The sequence below is a fragment of the Charadrius vociferus genome, unplaced genomic scaffold (genome assembly GCF_000708025.1).
Source record: "Charadrius vociferus isolate BGI_N301 unplaced genomic scaffold, ASM70802v2 scaffold213, whole genome shotgun sequence".
NCBI classification, from domain to species: domain Eukaryota; kingdom Metazoa; phylum Chordata; class Aves; order Charadriiformes; family Charadriidae; genus Charadrius; species Charadrius vociferus.
Genome location: NW_009647828.1, coordinates 5,664,208 through 5,689,557, shown reverse-complemented (window position 1 = coordinate 5,689,557; position 25,350 = coordinate 5,664,208). Strand labels below are relative to the sequence as shown.

The 25,350-nt window shown below is 37.8% G+C and overlaps 1 protein-coding gene across 2 annotated transcripts in view; it reads left to right on the top strand.

Moving 5' to 3' along the window:
• Nucleotides 1–25,350, top strand: part of CTBP1 (C-terminal binding protein 1) — a 193,730-nt gene that overhangs the window by 144,504 nt on the left and 23,876 nt on the right. The window contains exons 2-3 of one of the 2 annotated variants that reach the window (XM_009882526.1): nucleotides 7,261–7,415; nucleotides 21,497–21,641. In XM_009882526.1, coding sequence (XP_009880828.1) covers nucleotides 7,261–7,415; nucleotides 21,497–21,641 — 300 coding nt within the window. Of the gene's footprint in view, nucleotides 1–7,260; nucleotides 7,416–21,496; nucleotides 21,642–25,350 lie in introns of those variants that run through there. The other variant, XM_009882527.1, reaches the window with a different exon arrangement.

The window sequence follows — 25,350 nt, the reverse complement described above, 5'->3', positions numbered from 1 at the left end:
AGTAACGGCAGGGAGATGTGGGATTTTCTACATAGGAAACATTGGCTTATTTTGTTTTGATTGTACCAAAAGGGAAAACGAAGTAACATAGTTGTCTCAGAATATTTTGTGTTGAGGCCTTTGTGTTGGATGTTGTGGCAATTGCTTGGATACCCACACTTGTTTCTCAAGGGTGGTAAAATAATGATGTGATGTGTGCATAAATCTAAGTACCGTGGAAGTCTGTGGACCAGGGTGGTAATTACATACTAGTGGTGTTGGTTATATGTTTTGTGTAAGGGAATGAGCTGTGAATGTCCTGGAGAGTGGCTGGGTGTATTTCAATATTTGCAATTAGCAGGAGGATATAAGTGGGTGTGACTGCTCTGCACATCGTTGGGTCAACACAGTGCCGGAAACCACTTTTATTTTTCTTGGTCTCTTGCAAATTAAAGAGAAAAGAAGGAAGATGACTTGTTTTTACTGAGTTTGGGTGAACAAAAAGCATAGAGTGCAGTAGTATTCATCAGCGATGCTCTTCCAGTAAAGTTTCAGTGTGCTTAGCGTTAACCTCTGAGCCCTGTAGACTTCAACAGAGACTGCTTTAAGTGAAGCTTATGCTTAGTGTTCTCTTGTATGTATATCATGAATTCCAGACCTTATTCCTTTGGGATTGTTCCTATTAATTGCAATAAGACTTGCAGCAGATTCCTAATATCTTAGGAAGCATAGTTAGAAACATCAAATGAGAAAAGAACAAAATTAAATGTAATCTGCTAAGTAATTCAGGCTTCCAGGGGTAGCTGTCACCATTTTGTACGTACCTCTTGTTGGTGTTCTTTATTTAAAGATATTCTCCCCTATGTCTGCACCACCCCCCATTTTTTCCCCCCCCCAGCTCCCCAGTCCCACATCCCAAATCATGAGAAACTGCAGCCTGCTCATACTGAAGGCGGTGACAAAAGGTGTTGGCTCTGATTCTGGTGGAATCAGATTTGTGTTGCATATTCGGCATCTCAGTATGCTGAATATCAAAATACTAAAGGCGTAAGCACTCTGTTTTTCTTGCGTCCGTTTAAGTGGTCCATGTACCTGCATTGTACTTCAAAGTTTATTTCTAATTGACTGCTTTTAGAGCTTTGCTCTACCTTGAATCTAAATGTCACTTGAGGTCACGGTGCACAAAATAATGAGACTATCAAAACAAAGTCCAAAATTTAAAAATGGATGATGAGTCAGGAACCTTAAAATATGTTTTTGAAGTATGTCATTTCTAGGAATTTTAATAGTGAATATTGGCAAATCTGATTCGTAACAGCTTCTGTGTTCATGTTATCAGTGGGACTTTTTTGTTTGTTTTGACAACTCGTTCTTTACTTGAATTAATATTAGCATTTATTTTAAAAAAAACATGTAAATTTTTTTGGAGGGCTTATGGTAAATAAGTGACAGCACTGACCAAATTTACAGCCTAGGTAAGAATATAAAATAAAGGTAAATGCCACAGGGGATTAGTTTCATATTACATGTGCAAGATTGTAAATTAGCTGAATGTCCAACCTGTTATTTTCGGGTCTTGTTTTTGTAAATAACAATTAGGTTTTTCAGTAGTTTGCATTTTGTTAAAAACTAAGTTTTACAGTGCATAAAGGAAGTTTTGTAGGACAAATTCTTTTAAAAGGACATTGTCAAGGGAGTTTTCCTACTTATTTAATCTTTGCACTTGTAAGAATCCCCAGAAACGTGAAAATGAACTCTCCTTTGCCAGGCTGCTGTCCTCCATTTCATGTGCATATTGGTTTGTCGTTATAGGGTTACTGATAAGTGTTGTGCTTTTTGGCATTGATGTATTTTTCAGAGAAAAGAATTGAAGCATTTGTTTTGAAAAAAGAAAAACACATTTAAAGAATTACATGGACTTTGCAAACAGATTTAAGAAAATGAAAGGTAGGTCAAATTTTGGGCCTACAAACCTGACAATGTCCTTTACTTTTAACATGTATGCCTTATTTGAGACGTTCCTGATCCTAATGATGTTGTATTAATCAGTGGTAGAAAAATGTGAAAATGACATTCTTAATCATTGTTAATCTTAGTAGATCATCTTGTTAATTTTGGTACGTTTTCTAATGTCGGCAAACGGTGACAGCCTGCTTTGAGATGTCTGTTACTCGTGCACTGTGATCACTTCAGTTACTGTCAGTTTGTAACATAAAAGGTAGTTTTACAAAAGGCTTAAAATAATTTATAACAGCATCGAGTGTGTCAGGGAGAGCTGTCTTATCCTCTGGTTGTGAGTATGTGGAATGGTATTGGTTTCATCTTTCCCCCTTGGAGTGTGGTACACAAAGGTCCACTTCTGTTTCAGGAGCAGCAGGAGGTGCAGGTAGGATTTGGGAGGGGGGAGGAAAATAGCTGCTTATGTAGCTTGCTTTTTTTTTTTCTTTCAAGTTTAAAAAAAAACCACAAACATCTCCTGCTAAGGTCAGTCTGATAATTTGTAAGTCCCCATGCTGCCAGAGGTATGGAGGTAATAATTCACGAGCTGTCCCCTCCAGTTTTGGTTATGAAGCTGGGTGATAAGTTCATTAATCCTCTGGTTTGCAAGAGAGCCACAGTTGCTTGAAATTCTTGTGCATGGGGCTGGCCTCCTGTTGGGTTCTGCAGCTGAAAGCTGCTTTTTACATTTCCAGGATTTTTTCCGTAAAAGCTAGAGTAGAATAAGGTTTTGAGACTTTTTTTTTTTTTTTCCTAAGAGCAGCTTGTCCAAATTGCAGCTCTGAAAAGGCACTCTTCTGTTAGCCGCATGGTGAATAGCTGCTACATACGGACAATGGCTCTGTCTGTGCATATTTATACCTGGTATTATTTTAGAAAAATTCCAGCAATCACTGGCACAGTAGACAAGAGCTTCACTGCCAGATTATTTCCATATTTGGGGGGGACACCCCAACTAATAGCTGGATTAGAGCTGTCAGGGGAAACTGGTTTTTGGTTTGGGTGGTGTTTTTTTGGTGTTTGTTTGTTTATGCTTAAATACATTTCGATAACCTTAAGGGCCTGACTTATACGCAACAAAACCAGCAAGTTCAGAGTTAAGGCTTCTCACTCCATCTCCGGTACTCGCTGGAGCGCTTGGCTCTCCAGCGGGGCTGGTATTGGAGATCACAGGCTATCCTCAGCTCCCTGCTCACCTAGGCAAAGCCTTTGCCACCTGAGTGGTGCCGACTGTTCCAGGTACATCTGTTTACAATCCACCTGCTGTCCTGTGCAAGGTGCCGCGTGTGTCTTAACAGTCCGCTGGTTCCCCTGGTATGGTAATGGCCGGTGGCAGCACAGCAGGTGTGGTGGAACGCCAGCAGCGAAAGGGGGAAGGGTACAGATGCAGTGAGAAGCTTTAACTTTGAATTTCCTGGCTTCTGTGAGCACAAGTCAGACCCTTAATGTTGTTTTAATGTATTGTTTGTGTTTAATTTTTAGTAAAAATTTGAACGCCATCCAGGCTACAGAGGTTGCAGTGGATAAGAAGTTTTAAAGCTTTGGTTCAAGATTACAGGAGACTGCAAGAAAAATTAAAGACATGGAAATGAGGATGGAATGACAGGCTGCTATTTTGCCTCAGAATACTGAAGATTGTAAAGCATTGAGAAATCGAATTCATGACCCTGGAAATCAAGCTCAGATTAAAAAATGTCAGGTTGGTAGGGGTTCCTGAAAGTCTCAAGTTAGGATAAACTGAGATTGTTTTCCCGTAACAAAGCTTCTAGGATGTGGGGGTGGACGGTATAATTTTTGTTATCTGTGTTATGTGAAATGCTATACCATATACTGAAATAAGCCAGCTAAGTGAAATTATTTTTTTAAATTAGTTTCACATTTGTGGTGTTGAATGTCACTTTAGACTGGTTTACAGTTATTTCTCTCTGGCACCAAGTTGCATGATTTACTGTTAATGCAGGCATGGAAAATACTGCTCTTAAATACATGTTGCTTTATCCTGCCACTCAAAGGGTCTGCTGCAAAGCCAAACACATGGTGCAGTATGACATTTCTAGATAAGAAGCAGGCAGAACATATCTAAACGGTGGAAGAAGTAGTTTTTTGTTCAAAGGGTTCTGATTCATAGTGAAACTGTGTCTTTCCAAATGTAAACTTTAACTAGTGACTGCCACTGTGATTAAGTTACTGTAAGTTTACTTAAGTGTTGAGTTATTGTCTGCGATTCAGTGATACGGTATTTAGGCAGAAAGATTGTGCAACAGGAAGTCTATGCTGAAGTTCAGAAAGGATTTTGGCAGGCAAAGTTTTGTAGGGTTTTTGTGGTCAAGGTCACTGGATGTTATTGAGTTCTGGGGACTCTTAACGAAGTCTGAGATTCTCTCAGAGAGCTTTTATCCTTCTAGTTGTTTTTCTGACTTTCGTTTCTATGCTTTGGAGTGCATTAGCACCAACTTTAGACACAAGTAACTTGGTTGAAATCAGATATACCGTCGTGAGGGGAAAACCAGACCACACCTTTATGTATTTTTGGAGAAATCATTATTGTAAAGGATTGAGTTTTGTGATACTGTATTTTGTGTTTTTGTGTGATAGCTCTAGTCAGAAAAGTGATTCTTAAAAGTTACGGGTGTTGATCCTATCTTCTGTTATCTATTTGGACTGTATGTGCTTTTCTGTTGACAGTGCTTTAGTTGTAGCTCTAAGGGAATCATCTGTGCCATATTTTTCCTCTTTCATCTTCAACAACTTTAGTATCAAAGTTCTGTTTTATTTTTTTAATTTTATTTTAGCTAGGATTCAAAGTTGTCATTGAAATCCTGGCTTTGCTGAACTGACAACTAAGACAACAGCCATAACATTTCAGTTGTAAAATGAGCACAGTAGTTATATTCAATATGAATTGGACTTGCAGTGTCATTTTTACATTTGTTTCAAAACATAGTTGCATTTCATTAATGCTATTGCATACACTGTTTTGAAAGAAACATGAACAAGTCTATAACATGCTTCATTTTAGGGTGTTTCTAAGTAAATTTAATGTGGGGTTTTATAATTAAGTTCCCATTAAAGGATAGTAATTATTGTCTGGATAACTATGTAGCACTTACGATGTAAAGTTTGTGTCCTCTACTTATTAGTGTGTGGTTTGTTTATTAAAAAGGGCTGCGTGAAGGTTATGTGGCCATTTCTGGTTCAAGCAGGTAACAATAGTAAGTTAGCAAGATGCACAATTCTAAAAAACAATATTAGAAAGGCTTACATTTAATTTTGGTGGCTGGATATTAAACACTAGTTTACGGAAAGAATCTTTGCATTATTTCTAAGCACGTCTGTTGCAGTAGAGGTTAGGAATGGGTGGATTTACAACAGAGAATAGTTTTAATGGGTGTTGTACTTTGCTGGTGGATAGTTTTCACATCTAAATTCCCATCTGCTATGGTGACAGTACTGCAGTTGCAGTCCATTGGCACAATCGGTTGTTGGGAGTTGCTGGTACTAGAACAGAAAAAGAACTAAATGTACTTTAGTGACCAAATGCAGAAGGATCTGTTGTCCTCCTGCCTTGAGTCTGAAAGATCCTTTTACTGCTTGCTGCTGAAAAAGCAATTTAAAGTGTTGTGCAGTTACATTTAAATTAAAGCCAGCTGCAATTTCTAGAAGTTTTGCTGATAGGGTGCTAGCTGAAACCGCGTGCATATAGGAAAAGTTCCAGTGACCCTTGTTCAGTCATCTTCAAGTAGAAAACCTGATTGAGTAGGTGAAGAACTTAAATGCCACATCGTAGTAGGACTGACCTGTCATCCTGACTTGGTTAGGAGTGGATATGAAATTTACGGGTGCAGGCTGGACAGATGAGATAGGTCTCTTTAGCTGTACTCCTTTAGCCCCAGACCTGAGATTGGTCCCAGGGGGGAAGTAATACGCTGCTTCTGTTGACTTGTGAAAATCTCTTTTCCCAGCAGCTGTTTTTCTTCACCAGGTATCTTGTACAGCTGGGATTTTACTAATTTTCCATCCACTTAAGATGCAGATGACAGTCTTTCAGGGCTTGCTTTTTGAGACAGGCTGGGACATAAGATACAGGGATTTCTTGAAGAAGGTAGCTGGGAAACCTCAATCTTTTGCATTAATGGTGGACTAACTTGTATTATCAAGCAATAAGCAATGTTTTTAAATTCACACTGCAACAAAAGTATGTTGAAATTTGCATACAAGAAATATCTAGACAGCTTCACTTTTCAGTGTTTAAAACTACTTATTTTAAAAGAGGAAAAAAAAAATCATGTACTTTATTTTTGTTTTTGCTTTTCCTTATCTCTTCAGGAAGTCCCTTTTTTTCCTCCCACACTTAACTACTTTTGTGTAAATGTAATGGTTTAATATTATTCCCTTGAGTACTTTTGTATATTTATAGCATCTATACTGTTAAAAAGATGTTCTTTAAATACCTTGTTATAAGGATTACTTTTTATTTTAAGATTCCATAAAGAGGATATAAATGAAGTCTGCACTTTCAACTGATTTTTTTCCTTCCCCCAGATATTTAATGTGTATGTCTTTGTGACTCTACATAATGGTTCAAGTGTGATGTTGATTTAAGGAAGGGGCATTTTGTTTGTATTTTGTAAGAGTTTTCAATGGTGGATTAAGTGTGATGGTTTGTTTTTTTTTTTTTGACTAAGCTATACAGAATTGTTTTGTAAAACTTTTTAAGTCTAAAAAGACCTACATAGATCAGCAATCAGCCTGTACACTTGGACATTGGATCTTCGGTAAATTCGAAATTTTGCTGTTGTAGGCTTTTTTTCAGTTAAATTTTAGTCTCGGCAGATCATCATATATGTAAATTGAATACTCAAATCCTCACTGAGTTGCTTGCGATATTCCATAAGCTACACTCTTGCAAGCCTGGACAAGATATTTCTCACTCTGTGTAGAGCTCTCAAAGGTGTGAAATCCAATCAAAACCTAAACCTTGGTTAAGATTGAACAGACGCTTCTTAATAGTGCAGTAAGGATGTCCCCTTTAAAAACAAATACACTATTCCCTTAGTGATTTTATCCATCTTCCCTTGTTCAGCCTCCTGAGCCTCCATGGCATTTTTTTTCTTGGGTCTCCTGTGCTTGGTTGATTGCCGACTATAAACTTGTTCCTGTTTTATTAGCTTCAGTCCTTTTAATCTTTTTCTGCCATCAGAACAAACAGACTAGCTGTAACCTATTTTGTTTTTTATTACATTTGCATGGCTTGAATAACAAGTCTTCTCTGTTTCTTCATAGGCATTCGACCTCCGATCATGAATGGGCCCATGCATCCGCGCCCTCTGGTAGCGTTGCTGGATGGCAGGGATTGTACAGTAGAAATGCCTATTCTGAAGGATGTAGCCACAGTGGCATTTTGTGATGCTCAGTCTACACAAGAAATTCACGAAAAGGTAATGTTTAGAGGTATAATTAAAGTGTTTTAGAAAATGCAAATATTTTCATGATTACGAACAGGTACAATGTTGTATTAGCTATGACAATGTGTTTAGCTATTCATTTTAGTTAATGGCTGAATACCTTAGAGAGTTACTGGCTGTTTCCAGTAAGTGATGAAACATGGTGATGGAAAAAAGCTGAAAATGTCTGAATTGAAGTATGCTTTTTGTGCAGAGTATCTTTGGCTGGATGTTGTCCATGTGCTTACTCCTGAATTAGATTCATGGAGAGAGTTACCTGTGGGAAAATTATATTATTACATGATATTTTGAAGTGCTTCTTGGAAACACTGTTGCTCAGCCTTCAGCTGGAATGCCAAATCTCAGTATTGGATTGCCCATGTGAGGAACTTTTAAATTTCTATGTTTAGCCAAGGAATTGTGCAAATCGGGTTAGGACGCCTTGTGCACTGAGAATTGACAGTGCACAAGAGTTTCAAAACAAATGCTAACCCAAAATTTGTTTAGAAAATGAATTTTAAAAAGTATTCTAACTGTGTGTTGTTGCAGAAGTTCGCACCCTTCCTGGTGGTTTGGGGAGATACAGAACAACTAGTGGTTCTTAATGTTGTCAGAGGTTTTCTCCTTTTCTTAGAGGGATACCCATTTTTTGTGATGATAGCCAAGGGAGCTAGCTGGCTCATACACCTGCATTTTCTCTTCAGAGACTTCTTTCAGCATGAATGCCTCATGTGTACCCCAAACGTGTACCTCGCTGCTCCCTAGACAGCAGTAGAACCTTTTCACATCCATATTTCTGTGGAGGTGGAATTAATTTTGGTCAACTCGTCGGCTAGCCGAGTAAGCCTCAAATGCCAAATACTTCTTCACCTAATAAAGGATGAAAAGGGTGAAAACAGGCCTTACAGCTTCTGTGGAGGTTAAAATAAATATGTCAGCAGAGGAGAAGCCAAGTGCAGAGGAGGGCAATCAGGGGTCTCTTCTGAGGGGGTCTATTTTCTTCTTCAGTCAAGATCCCTGATAGACAAGTACACGTCCAAGTATTAACTTAAAGGCTTGTTAGGTAAGTGTCTGTATCCACTCTTGTGTGCCTGGTACTGTGTGCTGCTGAGTGTGATTCAGGTGTTAAGGAGTTATCAGCTGAACCGAGTTGCATCAGTATTCCTGTTTCTCTACCGATGCCTTGTTAGACTTGTTCTACACTAATTATAGCAGCCCTTGGGTTTGTGACAGGTTTTCAGAAGCTTTTCACCATTTTAAATTCATAACTGGTTTAATTGTTTATTTACTTTTCATGTTTTTGTAACGTATAGCATTGTTAAACATTTTAAAGTCTCTGCATATGATGAAAGATTTAATCTTTTCTTTGATGACATTCTTACAAAGCCATCTACTTGAAAATAATATGAATACTAATTTCCCTTTTGTTATCAGATTATTATAAATCCCATTTTCTGTAATCCATTTCATGTCAGCATCTTCCTGGTGAGAACCTATCATCCAACTATTCAGCTTGTTATTTCTTAAGAAAAATATTTTTATTCTGAAAAAAACCCATGTTCATTGTTAAAACTTTCAAAAATTTAAGTGGTAGCGTTTTTCTTTCTTTAAACAAAAAAGAGAAGACTAAGGAGTTGTATGCCATATCAACATGGCAAATTAGAACTGCTGATTCTCATGGTTAAGGCAAATAAGAGAGATGACACCCCTCTCCTTAAGCCCTCTGTGTAGTTCCTTGGTGGATATTTCTGATGCTTGGTGGATATATCTCCACGGACTTTCACATTTCCTGTCTTACCCTTCTACCGCCCTCCCCACACAAGAATAAGATGTTGTCAGAACAATAATCAAGAATGATACTTAAGTTGTTTTCTGCCACATCATTACTGGCTTAACATCACTACCTTGTTTTGTTTAGCTGTGTTTTGGATAAAATAAAATTCTAATGTGAACAGGAAAAGGGGGGAAAAAAAAATTGCTCCTACGAGGAATTTTTTTCCTGTTTTAGTTGTTTCTCACAGGATAGTCAAAACTATTCTATGTAGATTATCCTTGAATTATAAGATAGAATCAGAGCTGGCAATATTATAGTTCTGATCTCATGCCTTTTTTTCTTAATGTATTTATACTGTCATATAGAAGACCATCTTTAGAGTGGATGGTCAGTGGAATATCATAAACTCAAAATGTGAACTTCTATTTTGTTGTGACATCCAGTTTTGAAATGGTAAGGTTTTACCAAAAACCTAACACAAATGACAACCTTTTCTTTAACATCTGTTGAAAAAGACCAATGTTTTTGCTGTGCATACAACTAAGACTGCTCAATAGTGTGGTGGTGAACGAGAACCTAAAAGTAACTAACTAGGGAACAAATGCAGAGAACTGAAAACTTCTCTGTCTTCATTGGTGATTGGAGATGCATAGAAATAGATGGTGGCTTGGTTTGTGGTTGTGTTTTTTTTTAAATACAAAACAAAAACTTTAATTTGTAAGTGTCAAAGACAATAATAATCTAAGTATGATACTTTATTTTTTTCATTTAGAGAAATATTCAACACAAGCTTTTTTTCTCAATTCTCTTATCTTTTTAGAGATTGATAATTAAAATGTGATATAATGCTTTATTTATGTTTACTTTTTAATTATGTTTAAAATTTGTTTTAGCCTTACTGGTTTCCTCACACCATTGTCAGAAGTTTAATATGTGAAATAGCTGGTTTCCATTTACAAGGAGTAAATAACACATAGAGAATAAGTACTATAAACACTGTTTCACTTTTTTAGTAGATAATAGCAGTCTTCAGGTGAACACTGTAATACCGGTAACTGCACCACCTGGATAGTCCTTGGCTTTGTTTACTGAATCAACATCATTTAGTTATGATGTGTAGAGACTGAGGAATTCCTGTGTAACATGAATGCCTTGCCTTAGAAACACTCAATATTTTGTGCTATCAATGGGGTGTAGTAAATTAACTTTTTGCATCTTGAGACTGAAAGTCAGTCTTTATATCTCAAATCGTAGCTTTGGAAAAGCTACAATAACTGAAGCTTGGTGAGTAACAGGGGTTAATCTATTGTTGATCTTGGCAAGAGTGTTTCTTTTTAGTGGATATGCTAAAACTTGCATCCTTTGCTTTTTATTATACCAAAATAATTCATTCTTAGTGAGCTCAGTAAGATGTCTGGAAAATGTATTTTCACTACCAACCAGTACATGACCATAATGCAAATTTTCATTAGTCTGACCAGTAATGTAATCCTAAAATATTTGAGTTTATGAACTACCACTATTCTGTCAGGTAATAAATTTCTGCAACAAAAATCACATACCTTAATTCATTATCATATTGTTGTATTACTATAACATAGACTAAGAGATCAGTTTTACAAACTGTTGACCACTGTTGATTTCCATGTGAAAAGTATTTACTTTTTACTTCTGCTGTTCATCTGCAGTGAAAAATGGCCATTTTCCACACATCTTTAGAGTTATAGCACAGAAATACCTGTATTCTAGTACTGCTTGTATAATACCTTATTTGGGAACAGTGCTTTATAAAATAAAGTGTTTGCAGGAAAAGTTTTAAAATTAGAAGTTGCATATTTAAAGCAGTACCTATAATGTTCATGTATTTATGAATGCACATTCCTGGCCATGCTAAATGATGTTGTCCTGTTAATTAAAACACAGATTTTGATAATGGATGTTGATTTGCAAAAGGCTGTTCCCCATTGTGAAAGAAGAGATGACTGAAAAGCAGGAAAAGGTTTAGTGTTGAGAAGAGCTTGCTGAAAGCAGAAGGTGAAATTTAGTTTTTCTTTGATATATTTGCTGTCTTTAAGAATCATAGAACGGTTTAGGTTGGAAGGGACCTTAAAGACCATCTAGTTCCAACTGCCCTGCCATGGGCGTAGACACCCCCTGCTAGACCAGGTTGCTCAAAGCCCCATCCAACCTGGCTTTCAGCACCTCCTAGGGATGGGGCATCCACAACTTCTTTGGGCAACCTGCTCCAGTGTCTAAAGAAGAGACACTGAATCTAATAGGGTAGCAGACACAGATACATTTAAATAGTCTGAGCTTACAGCAGGCAATGCAAAGATTGGGAAATTTAGGGTGGGGTTTGAAAGAGGTGATTGACCTTGTCTGATACACATAGATGGGTGGCTGTAGATGTATGTAATGAAAAAAAGACACGAACTGAGGATCGGATGATGAGGAAAGGAGTGAAAGACTACAAAGGGATGGCTAGGAACGTGATAGCAGGTATAAACCTGGTTTGTGCCATTGTGAAGCCTTGGTCACGGGGGTGTTAGGAGTTAGCACTAGAAGAGTAACATTTTGGAATCCAGAGAAGGGATTTCTGCTGGTCATGAGAGGGTTTCAGGAACAGGATGATGGTTTAAAATACCATGTTTTAATATGGCTAGACAGCAAAAGAAATAGAGTGGAAAAGGGGAATTTATAGTACCATGTGGGTCAGGTATGAGCAAAGCACAATCTAGATATTTTTTCACAGAGAAGCAAAGGAGGCTGAGAGATTTTAATACATACAGAAAGTAGGAGAAGAAGTGAGGATTTGAATGCCATTTGTATACAGGGTCAAAAGCAGGACGTTAGCAAATACTATTATATCTTACTGTGTATGCAAATTAAAATTTTCTTCAAATTGGGTAATGCCTGAGCTGTATTTCTGTAGCGATTTCCTTATGCCAAAGAGCTCTTTTTATGGCTGAGGAACTTAAAGTATGGAAAATAAGTAACTTCTTTAAGGTCATAAGTAAGTAGTAACTTGTATTAGAACTCTGCTTCATCTCAGGTCAAAGCATTCATTCCCCATGCTGCTGCTTTGGAAGGCAATTTGGATGGCCAAGATATGTTCCTTTTGAAAATCAGGCTGCCAGTGCTTAAGTGAATACTGACATTTACGGACAGTGACCCCAAGTTTTTAAATAACTTTGTAGTTAGAGGACATTTCTTACACTTCTTCATAAATTACTTGTGTGTAAAGTTTTACTGATTTTTTTTTTTTTTTTTTTTATCCCTCCCCTTCCACCCACCCTAGAAAAAGCAGTTTGTTTCAAGCCAGTCTGAAAGGCTGCAATATATATATTTATGCGTTGACTCCTAAGTTTTGTTTTATTGTAGATGTTGCATATAGCTGTGTAAAGTTGAGAATTACTTTTGTCAAACTATATTGTATGATGACTGGGAACTGGGTTCACTGCATCCTATCAGGAAACTTCTGTCATTTAGGGTAAAAATTATTTTAAGATTTTGGCAGTAATGTTTTTTTTCTTAATAGAGATCGCATTACTGTCAATAAAAGTTACTCACTGTGTTTAAATTGTTCTTTTTATTTTACAATTAATTGTGTTTAAATCATTCTCGGTAACTATCTCAGACTGCTTCCAAATGTACATGGTGTTTTGGTTTGTTCTGCCAAAAATATTGGTGCTCATCCAAAAAATTATGTAAAAATAATTAGAATCATAGAATGGTTAGAGTTGGAAGGGACCTTCAAGATCATCTCATTCCAAGCCCCCTGCCGTGGGCAGGGACACCTTCCACTAGACCAGGTTGCTCAAAGCCCCATCCAGCCTGGCCTTGAACACTTCCAGGGATGGGGCATCCACAGCTTCCAGTGCCTCACTATCCTCAGTGAAAAATTTCATCCTAATATCTATTCTAGATCTCCCCTCTTCCCGTTTGAAGCCATTAGCCCTCATCCTGTCACTACATGCCCTTGTAGAAAGTCCCTCTCCAGCTTTCTTGTAGGCCCCCTTTAGATACTGGGAAGTTGCTATAACATCTTCCCGGAGCCTTCTCTTCTCCAGGCTGAGCAACCCCAACTCTCTCAGCCTGTCTTCATAGGAGAGGTGCTCCAGCCCTCGGATCATCTTCTTGGCCCTCCTCTGGACCTGCTCCAACAGGTCCGTGTCCTTCTTATGTTGGAGGCTTCAGAGCTGGACACAATATTCCAGGTGTGGTCTCACGAGAGTGGAGTAGAGGGGCAGAATCACCTCCCTTAACCTGCTGGCCACGCTTCCTTTGATGCAGCCAAGGGTATGGTTGGCTTTCTGGGCTGGGAGCACACATTGCCGGCTCATGTTGAGCTTGTCATCAACCAGCACCCCCAAGACCTTCTCCTCAGGGCTGCTCTCAACCCATTCTCCACCCAGCCTCTATTTGTGCTTGGGATTGCCCTGAGCCATACGCAGGACCTTGCACTTGGCCTTGTTGAACTTAATGAGGTTTGCACAGGCGTACCTGTCAAGCCTGTCTAGGTCCCTCTGGATTGTATCCCTTCCGTCCAGTGTGTGGACTGCTCCATACAGCTTGGTCTTGTTGGCAGACTTGCTGAGGATGCACTCAATCCCAGTTCCTCGTTTAGCTTGCTTCCATCCTCATTCCAGGTCAACTTGCTTTTTTCACTGTCTCACTCTCTGTTGTCTGCCCTTGTCTTCTTCCCCCCCACCCAATCCCTGTTCCTTTCAGTGCCATTCATGGTTTACTGCTTTTCCTGGCTCCTTGGCAGCCTACACAGCTCTTCTGATTTCTGCAATATTGCTCCTTCTTTCTACTTCTGTACCTTTGAAGGCATCATAGACTCAAACACACCCTTGAGGTCTTTGTGTTGCGTAGGATTTTTGGAGTTCACATTCTTTACTCTTTGGGCTTCCCGACTTCTGCTGTGTATTCTGTAACATGGAGTGTGTTGTGTGGCTCCAAAGGGCTAAATGTAAACATAATATGTAAGATCTGGTAACAGACATCTGGACCAAGCAGAGAAAAAATAAAGTGATCCTTGCAAACCCAAATGAAAAAGACAGGAAGCACAGCTGATTAGGAATGATTTTTAAAGCAAAACATATAGGCTGGAAAGAAGTCAAGAGTGAGCTTGAAGCTATGTATGTTTTCTCATTCTCTCTTTCTATAATTACGTGGTTTCCTACATCTTGTCTCAAATCAGCGAGGAAAAAAAATGTGTGTGTGTGTTTTACTGGCTTTTCTGCTTCATGCAGATACACAGTTCACCAGAACATTCAAGAGAATAGGCTACTTGGTTGGAAGTGGGAAAAATGTCTGGTAAACCTATGCTCCCGCCTTACAAGTGATTGAGTTAAGTTAGAATGTATTGGATCCATTGACTACTGTTATAAAAGCACAAGATAAAATCATCTTCATAGGGATCCTAGATTTCCATATTTTTAGTTTAAATTAAAAAAAATTAAAAGCTGAACTTCCTATTCAATGGCATAGGACATTTTTTCAGTCGCACTTTTACATAGGAATTAAACGTAGAAACAGTTTCAGTCATTACAGTTTTATCCAAGACTGTTTCAAAGAAGAGCTGAAGAGCTTTCATAATGCAACAAATATTTTGAAACTGATACAAATAAAATCAAGAATGGTGCTGCTGTTCAGCTGAGTCTTTGATTTGTTCCTGTTATATCAACGGTTAAGTAAGATAATTTTTCCAGCTTCTGATTCTTCTTTATTTAGCAGTAAAGCTGCAATCTTGCATTTGTACCATCAGTGCTGTTTATATTCATGATGCAGTTGCAGCATTTTAGTTTTCAATCAAAATTAAATTCTTAAAGAATCTAGATTGAAAGGAAGGTGCCTTGTTCTAAAGAGTAGTACATATGTGGGAATAAGTTTTGACCTCAGAGCTGATCCAAAGCCTTGTAAATTTACCGAAGCTGAATGAGGGTTGGATCAGATTCCTTATGAAAGACTTTGAAAAACAGTAACAAAAAGCAATCCTAAAAAAATTCGTTACTCCTGATTATGCAACAAAGTAGTTAACATACAGCTATCACAGTAAGGGTGTATACAACATCGGTGTTTGTATTCAATGACCCTTCTGCCAACATCTGTCAGAATTGCCAGTGGCAATATTACAGGTAAGTGCAGCATTACAGGAAGGGGCAGGCTGCCAGTGTCTCCTCCAAACTAATACCCTTTAAAAAGCAGAATGGAAGTGCTGCTGTACCAAGCGAGCAGCATGTATCAATCTTACAGACAGATGAGAGTCTAATAGAGTTGGTTATCAACTAGCTGTTTCTTTCATTTCCCAGTACCAGGTTTTTCTAAGGGTCATTGGGGCTTGAAAATTATTGACAGGTTTTTTGAGACAGAGTTGCGTGGGTTGATGGCGTTGTCATCGGTGACTTTCATGACATAATGATCCTTTAGTATAGGTCTTCAATCCATCCTAGTGTCTGATAGACTTGAGCTGAAATGGAATACAGTTCAGCCTTATTACTAGAACATACAAGTTAACGCACAGAATTCCTGTGAAAGATTTTTCATTGAAGGCTTTTATTTAGTAAGAGTGTTTTCAGAGTCTATATTCTCAAATTGACTTCTGTCATTAAACTGCATATAATTGTCAGTAAATCCTGGTCTTGAAATACTGCCTTCAATATAGTTTTTAAAAGGAAATTTGCTATATGCTATGCAGGTTATTTATATAGTTGTGTGTGTATTTGTTTGTATATATTTTTCAATACTATATTTAAAAAAACCTAGAAATACACTGTCATATATGTAAAGTGTGTATATATATGTAGTTTATACAGTCTATGGATTTATAAGTTTTTAGAGAGAGTGTTTTCATGAGTCTGCAGCTAAGTTTTGTATATGTTTGTATGAAATATTTATACTTAATTGTATTTATGTACAGTATAAACTTAAGTATTAATATTTAGGGTCTACACTAAGTGTCCTGGCTCAGTAAAGCACGTGGCACGAAATGGGTAGGTTACTGACAGTGCTATGGATCGTAGGAGCCTAACATCGAGCTGATGGTTTTGTAAAGAGAAACAGGAACTTACATAAAGCAACACAAACTAGCAGAGTTTTGGACGCCTACTAAATACTGTTTGAGCACACTGGCTTTTCTTTTTAGTTTTAATGCCATTAGTTTCACATGGGCCCTGTGTAATGTTGTAGTGAGGCTTTGAGAGCAGCTACAAGGTTGCTGCAACTGTCGCCTGTGTAGCAGATTATTGATTACAAATTTAATGTGCAGCTGCTTTTCGCAAGCCAAGTAATGCAAGGCCTATGCAGTTTAGGTAAAGTACGTTTTTCCCACCCAAATGTGCAAAATATCTCAAGTCTGTTGGTGACACTGGAGCATATCTTTTTTTGGAGATGACACATCAAACTCCAAGTCCAAGAAATGCAGTATCCTGTAGTTTCTAGAACCAGATGAAATACAGCACTTTCTAGTGATGATTTGCTAGAAGTCTTTTGAAAAAATTATGATATATTGTCAAACTTAATATGTAATTTATAAATATGTTCAGTCTCGGCATTGAAGTAGTTTGGCATTTTACATACTGTTATGTTTCTATACTCTCTAGATTTGATCCTCAGATCAGACTCTCATAGTAAAATCCTTTAGATGACCAAAGAGGAGGAGGCCTCACTGTTCTATTCTTAGCATGTTATGATATGTTTATGTTTTTTTGTAAAAATTAAACAAGATACTAAGAGTTCTTCCCCAGATAGTATGAGAGAGGCATTTGTGTCGCAGTGGCGACTATGCAGTGTTTGGCACGATGGCTAGAATGTCCTGGTGCTGAAATGAGGTGAAAAAAATAGATAGGAAGATGTTTAAAAAGGATTTCAACCTTCAGTATTCGGAACTCGAGATTTGTTAAGTTTTTTGAAATAGAAATGTCTTCTACTACAGTGTCATGTGTTCTTTAAGAGCCTTGGGGACCCGACGTGTTGTGAAAGTAGTGTAATCATTTTGAGGTTGGATAACAGCAGAAAGACCTGTCCGAGCAGGTGTGATTGAATGTCAGCTCATTGAAGAGGGTATGAAAAAGGCTTTCATCAAGCAGTGTGCTGTAGCTGCAGCTGGAAGCAAGTCTGAAGGCATAGAAGTTACGCAGACGGGCTACATAATCATTTGGTAACAGAAGGAAGCCAACTCATGTCCTGTGTTTCAACTTTTATCTCAGATCCTTTCTTCCTGAAAAGCCCAGTTGTAGTCTGATAAGGGCAGGAATGGCTGTTGAAGGTACTCACGCAGCCGTCTCTGCTTGTTCTCTATCAAATTTTGCCTGTCGTCTTTCCTCACCAGAGATAGTGAAAGAGTATTGTCTGACTGCCACATACTTGCGCTGATCTGAAGTTTCTAGCCTGCTTGTTAAATATGTATCTCAGTCAAGTTGACGCAAGTTGATATTTTTGTAACAAAATTGTTCTTGTACTAGAACTTGGTGAGTGTTGTATCAATGATGTTCATTATGGAAAATGATGAAAAAAACCTACATATAGTCCCAGTATCTCTCATGCATCTACCACTGGGTGTGCTTCTGTAAGTGATCAGCAAATTACTCCTATGCAGTTACATTTTCTAAAGATTATTTCATTTTCCAGAGCTGTTTGTGTATGTGATGGATTTCAGTTTCATGTGTTATACTCGGATTTGGTTCAAGTTTTAACTTTACTCATTGACAAGCTTGTCAGACTTCTTTGTGTGCATTTAGTATATGTAATGACTGAGAATATAATTTATACAAATAATTCCAAAATACGGAAACTTTCACTATTAATTTTTTTTTAATCTGTAAGTGGCATTATTAACATTCATCAATGCTGAATGTTTCTTAAGACTTTCTGCTATTATTTTCTGCCTTTTTAGCATACTTCAGTCATGTGGCCAGTTGCAAGAAGCAGTAATTAGCAAATTAATGTGAAATAGTACACAGTCACAGAAGATTACCTTTTTGGCAGTGCATTTCCTTGCTACCTGGTCCATAATCGTAGAAGAGGCTCAAACACTAAAAAGAAAAATTTAAAAGATTTTTCATTTGCATCTGTTTGTCCCATATCCCATATGATGTGTAAATAACTGCCTGTGGAAATGACTAGTGTGAGCATTAAGCCATAGCTGAGAAATATTTTTTCCCTTTTTATTGAACACATTCCCAAGCTTCCTGATACTTTTCTGTCTCCTCCTAGTGCCAAGCCATAACCTAGATGGGCATCTTAGAATCCAAATTACAGTCTTGACTGGCTGAGTTAATAAAATATGCATGATTATGAAGTGAAAAGCTGCTCCCCAAATGAAACACTGTGATTTTAAAGCACAAATGTCTGAGCCGCTTCAGCTGTCTTTTAGCCCCTATTTGATGCGGTCCATAAAGGTAGTGGCTGCTCTCTGTTTCCACATACAAAACTTCACATACCATTGGCTTTTTCCAGTCTGGTAGAGGAGGATCTGGCTGTCATAGGATCCTTAGGTGGGTCATCATAAGCTCTAAGCTACTTCAGGTTTTGCCCTTCTCATAAATAGAGGATGTTTTCTCCTGTATCACAGCCACCTAGAGCAACCCTGGAAGGGGTGGAGGAGATGTATGTGATAAAACACAGAATGGAGGACATGCCTACTGGGAGACAACCAGGAGGGAATAAAGAACTTGAGGACCTTGAGGCTTGAAGTAGCAAGTGCTGTGACATGGAGAGAGAAGTCCTAGTGTAAACTTGGGCGGGTGACGGAAGCACATGCTTCAGGGATAAAGATTCATATTCATGCATTAGTTAAAGGATGATCTGGCAGTGTGACGGTGGCCATGCAGAAACGTCGCATGTCATGTGAGACTTCATTAGGAAAGATTTCCAGTACACATACTGCTGCTGACAGTGCTGGTGTTGGTGTAGCGCAGTGGGGAGGGACACCCTTCAGAAGGACATTGGGTACAGTTGTGATCCCCCCAGAAAAGCTGAGCTTGGACTTGTAAGAGCACGGTAGAGGAAGTGTTACAGTGATGAAGGGGGTTAGAATGGCATGATCCTGGAAGAAGCTAGAAGGACTAGGCTTGTGAAGTCTAGCCAAACAAATGCTGAGAGGGGATATTATCATTATCTATAAATACATTTGGATTGTAAACACCAAGGAGACAAAATACAGTTTAAGCAAATGGCCAACACTGGCGCCAGAACAAATGGATACAAGTTGGGCTGTGAATAAATTGAGGCTGGAAATTAGAAGAAATTTCCATATTGTTGGAGGTATGAGATTTTGGAACAACTTTCTTTCAGGAATTAATGGAACAAAACCCCTAAGGGCATTTTATGTGGGCACTTGGGTTATAAGAGGGTCTATTTCTTTTGTAGGCTGCCTCAGGCATGGACTTGGACTTGGTCTATACCAACTGTAACGTCACTGTAGAAGCAAACCCAATAAACTGGTTTGGTTTTTTTTTAACACTATCTAACAGCACAAGGAAATGCATTCTGATGAGTGCAGTCTTTCTGACTGGTGACTGCTGGATGTAATCTCAAAAGGACTTGTTTGTACCATTAAAATCAAGGAGTTTTGTGTGTGTATAATCATTTATAAGATCAGAGCCTACAGCTGTTCTTTGAATTATGTTGTAGCTGCATTCTTTAAGGATGTGTAATTTCTAATTTCTTTGCAGTTCTTATTCTTACAAGTAAATCCAAATTCTGTTCAAAGGATTCTGGTCTTTATCTGACTTAGAACTGGGGTTACCAATCCAGAAACACCTGTTGAAATAGAATGAATCATTTTGTGTAGTGTTCAGTAAGAAGCGGTTTTATTTCGTATTTAAGGAGTTTGGTTTTATTTTCTTTTAAATTTTTTCTTAGTGTATTTTAATTTTAAAAGTTATTGCTGCAAATCTTGGATTCCAACAGTTGTAATCCTCTGTGTGGGAGACTGTGTTTTGCTGCAGTAGTGTTTTTTTTAAATGATTTATGTTGATGCTGATTATTGTTACTGATCTTGCAGTACCCTAGAAGATGCTCGTAGGAGCAGAGATAACTCAAATGACAGAATCTATACATGTACTAGATCCAAAAGTCTGTTGAATAAGAAATTTAGAGCCTTTGCAGAACTTCTATGTGAAGTGCATCGTAGAAACCTTTTGAAGTCATTACAGCTAACGTAGTTACCGAAGTGCTTTGTGCATGTTTTGTATCTTGCAAAATGATTAGGATGTTAGGTAATGCATTGAAGGTGAAAACACAGAGAAGTGTTTTGAAGAAGTGAAACGGTCCAATTTGCATATGAAGAGAGGAAAATATTTTCTGTTTTCTGAACAATAAACTTGTATCAGCCGAGTGGGATGCAGTGTCACTGCTTGTTTAATAGCAGAATCCAAAACTGCTGGGCATAGTGCGCTAGGCTCTCTTCCCCTTCTCCACACCCCTTCCTCTTAATCTTTCTTGAATAGGTTATATGCACTCTGACATAATTTGAAAGATATTCAAACCTTTCAGATCCTGTCAATTTATTTTTGCTTTTTTGGCGTGCTCTCACACAAGTTTGGTGTTTTTTCATTTGCGACATTTTTGCTTTGGTACAATTTCTTGTTTCTTGTAGGTTCTCTTTTTTTTTTCTGGGTAAGGCCTAGTTTGGCATCTCAGTTGTACCAATTTATGCGACATCTAGTTTTCCATCAGCGAGACTTACAGAGTTGCAGCATCGATAAACTAAGGGACAAAGACTTTGTTCCTATGTATATATTGACAAATTTCAGTCTCTGTCATTTAAGGGTTTTGTAATGATTACTGAATGTTTTCTATTCAGGTATCAAGTGTTTTAACAGCACAGTGAATGCCTGTACCACTGTGTGTATGGTGAAGAGAGATTGCTCTGTGACTCTGTTCAAAACTGAATGCCAGCTGCCTAAGCATAAAAATACTTACTGTTGAAAGTGAGTGCTTGCTGCCGTGTTGTTTTATCCGCATGTGCATATGCGGTCCAGTGATGCTTGTGCTTAGGGTTCGATATTGCAGAGCATCTCCTGTGAAATGAGAAGGGTTTTCGCTCTTAATAAGAACACAAATATAGGTCACTTAGATCTTGTAAAGCTAATCTCATCATGCTAGAATGGATACATCAGATGAAAGAGCCTAACAAGAGGCTGGAAGATACTCGGAGAAATAACCTTTAAAACAAAAGACCTGGATTTAATTCTTGTACAGTCTTTTTATACCTGAAAATATGTATATGTGATTAAGCTGAGATCCTATGAAAGAAAAAAAACAAACATTTTTTCTTCTGTTTTATTTATAGGTACTAAATGAAGCAGTGGGTGCACTGATGTATCACACTATCACTTTAACACGAGAAGACCTGGAGAAATTTAAAGCACTTCGAATAATTGTCCGAATTGGCAGTGGGTTTGATAATATTGACATCAAATCTGCTGGAGATTTAGGTATGACTATTAAAGACGTTATTTTACATCTTACACTTCCCTCCAGAATTCTGATAGCATCTAAGTCATTGCATTAATGTTTTCTGTATAATTTATACTAACATAGTATGTAAGCTATATAATTTTCCCATCAAAGTGTTTAAAAATCATTATAGAGATACTGGTATTAGTTAATTAAGTGATAATATTAACAGTTTTGTGATAGGATGACAATCCCCCTGTTCAATATAAATCCAAGGAGTAAGGCCATAATTTTTCATCTCTTTCTTTTTTACCTTAGTTATATATTTTAACTACTACTGCTGTAATCCAATCACAAAATATAATTCCATCAGCATGGCATACTACTTCTGTTTGAATAAAAAATGAGATCATTATCAACTGTCTGAGACTTATTTATGATGCATGAGATTTAGTACTAAACCACTCCATAAAATAGAAATATCTGTTTTGTAGGAGAATTGGTTGTTGCTGCTTCAGAATAAATTCAGATACTGGAACTATGAAGAGATAGTGCTTAGTGTTTCACTATGAAAAAGTAACAGTCTGATTTATACTTTTCTTACTTTAGGATAAACTATCTCTTATCCAAAATCTACAGGTCAAACTACCACTCATGAGGAAAATGTAGACATTTATTCTTTCTTTTCTAAGATCGAGGTGACCAAGTATGTTTCCCATTATGCTCTGGGAAGATCTTGGAAACATTTACTTCAATGTGACAGTGCTTAGTCCTAGTAATAACCCCATTGATGTAGTGAGGAGTTGTAATATGGGGTCTGTGTATCAGTAAATGATTGTAAAATTATCACCTGTTTCTAATGGCAGTGTAGTTTGCACAGCAGGCAGAGGCTAACAACTTCTTTGTGAGTTTCTGTAAAGAACAGATCAGGACTGGAAGCATGCAAGGCTGTGTTCCTACATATTGTGACTAGTGCTGAAGTTAGACACATACATCGTGAGCCTCAGAAAACACATATATATGTAGAGATTGACCTGGGGTAAAATCCTAGATCAAAGGCCAAAACATAAATGCAGATGAAAGGCCCCGACCAGTCAGGAGTCAGATTTGTGCAGAGAATCCCTGATAAGAGGAAAATCTTCGCAGGTTTGTTGGCTGTTTCTGGGAGTCTCCAGGCTGGATTGTAACCCACGTAATTCTTCAAGCCAGAGTACAGCAGATTTGGGGTATTCTCATTCATGTGATGTACTAAATGGTCACATTCCTAATCATTCAGTTCCTATGATGTGATTAGACTGAGTTACACAGATCCATCCCATTTGTGTATTTCAGTATTTACCAAATACAATTGTCCAGTCTGTCAAAAGCAAAAATGCTGGAAGGCTTAAGGTGTAAAATCTCTGATTTTAATAGTTAGGGTGAAATGGTTGGAATTAAATGCTAACTCATCATTGCTGGGACAAATCAATTTCCATTTGCTGAACTAGAGCAAATAATATGCATCTCAAAGAGGTAATATGAGAGTTAATTGCTCTTTGTAAAAAGCTTTGATTCACTCTTGCATCACAGAATGGTCAGGGTTGGAAGGGACCTCTGGAAATCATCCAGTCCAAACCCCCTGCCAGAGCAGGGTCACCTACAGCAGGTTACACAGGATGGCATCCAGGCGGGTTTTGAATGTCTCCAGAGTCTGAGACTCTACCACCTCTCTGGGCAGTTCCAGTGCTCTGCCACACATTCCTCCTCATGTTTAGATGAAACTTTGTATGTTTAAGTTTGTGCCTATTACCTCTTGTCCTGTGACTTCGCACCACTGAAAAAAGACAGGTCCCGTCCTCCTGGCACCCTCCCTTCAAGTATTTATCAGCATTGATTAGATCCCCCCTCAGTCTTCTCTTCTCCAGACTAAAAAGACCCAAGTCCCTCAGCCTTTCCTCATAAACATAGTGTAGAATTGAAATATAGTGTAGAATTAGACCATAAAGTCTGACATATTCCTGAACTTCCATAGAAACTTTCTGAGTTATTTTTCACAGAGCTGGCTTGGGGGATTGTTACCAGCTATTAGGTATTATTTTCACGTTAGCACTTTTACTCTTCTTAAAATGCATGAAAACATATGTTTCTTGGAGGAAATCTTTAAGATCTCGTCTGCTTTTTCTCCACTTTAATTATTGTTGACTAGAAAGTGTGTACAAGTTGTGAGTGTAACTGGATGCAAGTGGTGTGGGAGTCAAGGATGATGCCCATTGACTCCTGCGATTTTCAGCATTGAATCTGCGTAAGATCACTGAAGGCGGTGGGAAAAGGGGAAAGGGAAGGCAGTGTAGAACCAATGGATATGAGATAAAAGAGAAGCATGCTGTCTTTTCCTGTGTAAAATGTCTCTTCATATCCTTGCCTTTCTCTTGTTGCTTTTTGTGGTTCACCATGCCCCTGCCTTTCAGAAGTCAGCTGTTTTTAAAGTTGGGGGAAAACAGGAAAAAAAAAAAAATTCCTACAATTTAGGAGAGAAATTATCTGACTTTTCTCCTCCAGATTTCCTAAGGAAACTGGTTAGGGAGGAAGGTGTGTAAGCTGAGTTCAATTCCTTATTTCTCTTCCCAAATATGTAATATGACTTCTTAAGCTTCTTTTAAGGCATTATTTTGTTGATGCCAGCTATCAGGAGGCATGCTTATTGAATTTGTTTTGCCATCTAAAACCTGCATTTTTGCTACATGAAAAAAGATTTTTGTGTAAACAAATGCAGCTGTTTAATATGATGCACTTAAAAAGATGTTAGTTTTCAGTCTTGTACTTTTCCCTCCACTCACAGTTTTTTCTCCATTTTTAAAAAATGGTGAATTTCATACTACCGTTGATGTTAGCAGAATGCCAAGATTAATATTCTAGCAAATGGTGCTGTTTTATCTTTGTGTAAGTCTAAGAGCAGTGACTCAGCAGACACTATTCTCTACAGCAAAGAAAAGAAAAATATTTCATCAAGTTCCTTATGTTGGTTTTTACTGACCTAAAGAAAGCTGTAAAAAAGTACTGGACAGCAGAAAGAAGGCATTTGCATGTAAAACACAGATAAATATGGCATGAGCTTATTAGTTGTCAGATTATTGTTATTATTATTACCAAAGAGAATGGTTTTTCTGCCTTGCTTCATAAGATAGACTCGTGTGAGCTGGGGACTCATTTGAATATTTATTTATGCAAAATCCCAAACAACTAGACAGTGAAAACAATATTAGGGTGTTTTTTCGTATACAAAACACTTTTTTTTCTCCACTGTGAAATTATACGGTATACTGTTTGTGATCTCAGTCAGCAGAACCGAGACACAAACATTTGTGGGAGCTGATGATTAGAGAGAGAACATGTAGTAAATAGAACGAATGAAGAGAGAGAAGTCAAAAAAGACAAACTTTTTCAAGTAACATTTTGCTTAGCTGCTGTACATTGAGTACTGAAAGGTAAAGAGCAGAAAGGGGGAACTTGCATGCGTTTAAAATCACTTGTTGCCTGATCTGTTTTTTTGAAGTAAAATGAGGAATATTGTGAGTCTTGAATCAATCCACCTTCCAAAATTATCTGTGGAAATCTGTAACGATCTTTTAACTTCTTGATGTTACGCCCTTTTCAGCTAGTAACTTTTCAGCTACTAGGACCGTGCACTTAATTTTGCATTATGCATTTATTTTACATGCCATGCAGAAGCAGATGTTGTATCTCCCTATTGATGGTTAGATGAGTTAT